The sequence below is a fragment of the Penaeus japonicus genome, unplaced genomic scaffold, assembly GCF_977035675.1.
Source record: "Penaeus japonicus unplaced genomic scaffold, GWHDUDI00000001_assembly GWHDUDI00000026, whole genome shotgun sequence".
NCBI lineage: Eukaryota > Metazoa > Arthropoda > Malacostraca > Decapoda > Penaeidae > Penaeus > Penaeus japonicus.
In genome coordinates this window covers 12,977,335-12,982,334 of record NW_028234428.1, presented here as the reverse complement: position 1 = coordinate 12,982,334, position 5,000 = coordinate 12,977,335, and the positions used below count along the sequence as shown (strand labels likewise).

Here is a 5,000-nt window from a genome sequence, read left to right as displayed (position 1 = left end):
CTTCCTCATCTCCATCCTGCTCATCGTCTACGGGAGCTTCAGGTGAGTGAGCGAGTGAGTGAGTGTGGGAGTGAGGGAGTGCGTGGATGTGTGAGTGAGTGAGTGAGTGAGTGAGTGAGTGAGTGAGTGAGTGAGTGAGTGAGTGAGCGAGTGAGCGTCTACGGGAGCTCATCGTCTACTGGAGCTTCAGGTAGGTGAGCGAACGAGTGAGTGAGTGAGTGACTGAATGAGCGAGTGAGCGCTCGCTGAAGTCCTGGCGCGTGGTGTCGTTAGCGGGATAGCGTGGAGGGGAGCTGACGCGTGTGTATGTGTGTGTGTGTGTGGGGGGGGGGGGGAGTTGGGGGGGGCGTGGGGGAAATTGATTTGGGGGGGGGGGGGTTGTGATGCGGATGCGGGTACGGGTCTGGGTCTGGGTCTGGGACGACGGAGGGAAGGATGGAGGAAGAGAGTGTGATGAGAGAAGAGGAGGAGGATGAGAGAGGATGATGAGAGAATGAGATGAAAGAGTGAGAAGATAGAGAGAGATGAGAGACAAAGACTGGCAGGCAGACACACACACACACGCACACACACACACACACACACACACACACACACACACACACACACACACACACACACACACACACACACACACACACACACACACACACACACACACACACACACACAGACACACACACACACAAACAGACACAGAGCGAGAGAGAAAGAGAAATTGGGAAAGTGAAACCGCGGCAGGGGGCTTCACAAAAGACACCGAGGAGAAAAGGGTTCAAAAGAGAGAGTTTACCGCGTGTGTGAACCTTCCGCACGTAGTACATGTGGGGTTGTTTGATTATGTGCCTCATTCTCTCTCTCTCCACGTCTCATCACTCTTCTCTCGCTCCTCGGCATCCATTCCACGTCCTTCTCTCAATCATCTCTCCACTCTCTCCCTCTCTCTCTCACTCTCTCTTTTCTTTCTTTCTTTCTCTTCTCTCTTTCCCCTCTCTTCTCTCTCATTATCTCTCTCTCTTTATCTCTCATTCTTTCTTCCGCTCCTCTATTCTCTCTCTCTTTCCTTCTTTCTGTCTGGTAAAATGTCACTTCCTATATGAACGGGAGTCAATCAACTCAGCTAGGCCCCATTGATCTTCTCTTTCTCTCTCTTTCCCCAACCCTCTCTCTCTCTCTCTCCATTTCTCTCCTCTTTAACTCTTCTTTTCTCTTTCTCTTCTCTTTTCTCTCTCGGTCTCCATCTCTCTCTCTCATGCGTCATATCTTCTCTCTCATCTCTCTCTCCGTTCCATCTCTCTCGTCTCTCTCTCTCTCTTCCTCTCTCTCCTCTCTCTCTCTCGATCTCCTCTCTCTCTCTCTCTCTCCTCCTTTCCTCTCTCTCTCTTTCCTCTCTTCCTGCTCCCCCCTTTATCATTCTCCATCGCTTTCTCTCTCTCTCTCCTCTCTCTCCATTCCTCTCTCTCTCGTCTCTCTCTCTAGTCTCTCTCTCCTCACTCTCTCGATCTCTTCATCAACCTTCCTCGTCTCTCTCCCTCTACTCTCCTCTCATCTACATCTCTCTTCTTCTCTCTTTCCCCCCCCTTTCCTCGGTACACCCCTTTCCCCCTTCCCTCCCCCCCCCCTAACTCTCTCTCTCTCTCTCTCTCTCTCTCTCTCTCTCTCTCATCATACGCTCTCTCTCTCTCTCTCCTCTCTCTCCTCTCTCTCTCTCTCTCTTCATCTCCGTCTCAAATCTCTCGTTTCTCTCTCTCTCCTCTCTCCTCTTCTCTCTTCTCTCTGGCACATCTCTCCACTCTCTCGTCTCTTAAATACTCCCTCTACGAGCTCTACCATCTCTCAGACTCAAAGGCTCTCTCTCCGCGCGTAAAAATCCCGCTCTCTCTCTCTCTCTCTCTCTCTCTCTGTGTGTGTGTGTGTGTGCGTGCATGATTTTTGTTGCAATGGGTGTTGTTCCGGGCATGCAATACAACTGTAAAAAAGTAAAGAAATGGAGAAGTTAGTTACTTGTATGCGATGTCATATCATCTGGGGCTTCCCCCACCACCCTTTTCCTTCTTACCATTCTTCTCCTCCTCCTTCATCATCTTTAACATCTCTTTCTTCTTCTTCTTCTTCCTGTTCGTCTTCTTCATCTTCTTGTTCTTATTTTTCTTTTTTTCTTTTGCTTCTTATTCTTATTCTTTTTTTTTCTTCATTTTCTTCTGGTTCTCTTCGTCGTCGTCCTCCTCCTTCTCCATTTCATTTTCATTTTCATTTTCATTCTCCTCCTTATTCGCTTCCTTCGTCTACTCCGCCTCCTCCTCTTCTTCTTTTCTTCTTCTGGATCTCCTCCTCTTCTACCTCCTCCTCCCTCCCTCCCTCCACCCTCCTCCTCCTCCTCCCTCCCCTCTCCCCTCTCCCCTCTCCCCTCCTCCTCCCTCCCCTCCCCCTCCTCCTCCCTCCCCTCCCCCTCCTCCTCCCTCCCCTCTCCCCCTCCTCCTCCCACCTCTCTCCCCCTCCTCCTCCCTCCCCTCCGCCTCCTCCTCCTCCTCCTCCTCCTCCTCCTCCTCCTCCTCCTCCTCCTCCTCCTCCTCCTCCTCCTCCTCCTCCTCCTCCTCCCGTTATGCCCCCCTTCTTGGCCGCGGTCTGTCTTGTGCAAGGCGTGTGCCGTGTCCGGTGCCAAGGTCGGGGTCCGTGCAACAAACAATGCAATGCGTCTGTGGGAAAGGGTAAACAACATACCCCCCCCTTTCTCCCCATCCTTACGTTATTCTCCTCCCCATCTCCTCTCCTTCCCTTTCCCCCTCTTTCTCATGTTCCCTATCTTCCCCCTTCCTCCCCATCCTTACGTTATTCTCTTTCTCCCCATCTCTTCTCTTTCCCTTCTTCCCTCCTTCTCATGTTCCCTCCCTTCCCCCTCCCCCCCCCTCTTCCCCTTCCCAGCCCCCTCCCTCTCTACCCTTCATATACGCACGCACGCACGCACGCACGCACGCACGCACATAGGCCTACTCTTCCAGACGACCGTTTGCATTGCCTGTTGATCTTTATTTGGCCGCGCGTCCTTGCTGACCTCGCTCCGGGTGAGGTCAACTCGCTCCCGTGTAAGGTCACTTGTGATAGAAGGAAGTGTTACAGAAATTGGAGGGGTGTGTCCTTGTTTTTTGCTTTTGTCGTGTTTACTTGTCTTGTCTTTTATGTCTCCGTTTTTTGTCTGTGTTTGTTCTCTGCTTTTGTTTCCTCGGTTGTCTTCTCATGGTATTTGTCTCTTCTGTCCGTTTGTTTTTTTCTCTCTCTTCTCTCCTTCTTTATCTCTCTATCTCTGTCTGTCTGCACTCTCCCTTCTTTTCTTTCCCTTCCCTTCCCTTCCCTTTCCATCTCTCTCTCTCTCTCCCTCTCTCCCTCTCCCTCTCCCTCTCTCTTTCGTCCCTCCCTCCCTCCCTCCCTCCCTCCCTCCCTCTCCCCCTCCCTCCCTCCCTCCCTTCCTCCCTTCCTCCCCATCTCTCTCTCTCTCTCTCTCTTTCGTCCCTCCCTTCCCCCTCTTCCTCTACCATTTCCTACTTTGTGCGGATAAGGCTGGGAATAAAATCGAGAAAAAAAGATAAACAAATGAATGAATAGATTGAAATAGCGAAGGTGTTGACATAGGCGGATGCAGAATCGGTGCATGTCTGGGGTGATTGCGCAGGCAGACAGGAAGAGAATTTTTTGAAGGGGGGGAGGAGGGGAAGGGGGAGGGGAAGAGAAGGGAAGGGGGAGGAGAAGGGAAGGGGGAGGGGAAGGGGAAGAGATGGGGGAGGGAAACGGAATGGATGGGGGAGGGGAAGGGGAGGGGGGAGGGTATAGAAGTATAGGAGGGGGGAAAGGGATGGTCGTGGAGGTTAGATTTGTGTTTTTTTGTGTGTTTGCTTTCCTTTTATCTTGTCTGAATGCGTAGTACCCCTTTTCTTTATCTTCTTTCTTCATTCTTTCATTTTTCTTCTTTCGTGTTTCTTCTTTTATCGTCTTTCGCTTTTCTTTATTTCTTTCGGTTTTCTTTCTTTCGTACTTCTTTCGTGTTTCTTTCGTTTTTTTCTTTCTTTCGTTTTCTTTCCTTTCCTATTAGTAATAGTAGCAGTTATAGTAATGACTAAAGCACCATCAGAAGTAGTAGTAGTATAAATAGTAGTAGTACTGGTGCTGCTGCTACTTCTACTACTACTACTACTACTACTACTACTACTACTACTACTACTACTACTACTACTACTACTACTACTACTACTACTACTACTACTACTACTACTACTAATCTACTAATACTACTCCTACTACTACTACTACTACTACTACTACTACTCTACTACTACTACTACTACTACTACTACTAATACTAATCTACTAATACTACTCCTACTACTACTACTACTACTACTACTACTCTACTACTACTACTACCACTACTACTACTACTACTCTACTACTACTACTACTACTACTACTACTAATACTAATCTACTAATACTACTCCTACTACTACTACTACTACTACTACTACTACTACTCTACTACTACTACTACCACTACTACTACTACTACCACTACTACTACTACTACTACTCCTACTCCTACTACTCTACTACCACTACTACTACTACCACTACTACTACTCCTACTCCTACTCCTACTACTCTACTACCACTACTACCACTACTACTACTTCTACTACTTCTACTACTTCTACTATTGGCAGTTGTCGCTACGACGCGTCGTTGCAACTCTGCATTGCATAGGCTCCGTCTTCGCGCCAAAGCTTCGTTTCACTCTAAAGGGAAGTTCGACCTTAGGCAAGGAAAGGTCTTCTCGGCGAGGGAGGGAGGTGGTGGGTGTTGGGGGATAGGGGGGGAGGGGTAGGGTAGGGTGGGGGGTCACTGGTTGACCTCGTCCTCCCTCACCCCCTCCCCTCCTCCAAGCCCTCGGACTGTGCGTTGATCTAGGTCACATACCTTGAGATGAGGAAGATGGAAGAGCAGGTGGGCAGT

General features: G+C 49.4%; 1 protein-coding gene across 8 annotated transcripts in view; it reads left to right on the top strand.

The window, feature by feature from the left end:
* The window catches only part of SppL (signal peptide peptidase-like protein), a 79,098-nt gene that overhangs the window by 57,449 nt on the left and 16,649 nt on the right, over positions 1–5,000 (top strand). For all 8 annotated transcript variants that reach the window (XM_043024672.2, XM_043024670.2, XM_043024671.2 and 5 more), the window contains one exon: positions 1–42. This exon is cut by the window's left edge and continues 36 nt beyond it. In XM_043024672.2, coding sequence (XP_042880606.2) covers positions 1–42 — 42 coding nt within the window. The remainder of the gene's footprint in view (positions 43–5,000) is intronic.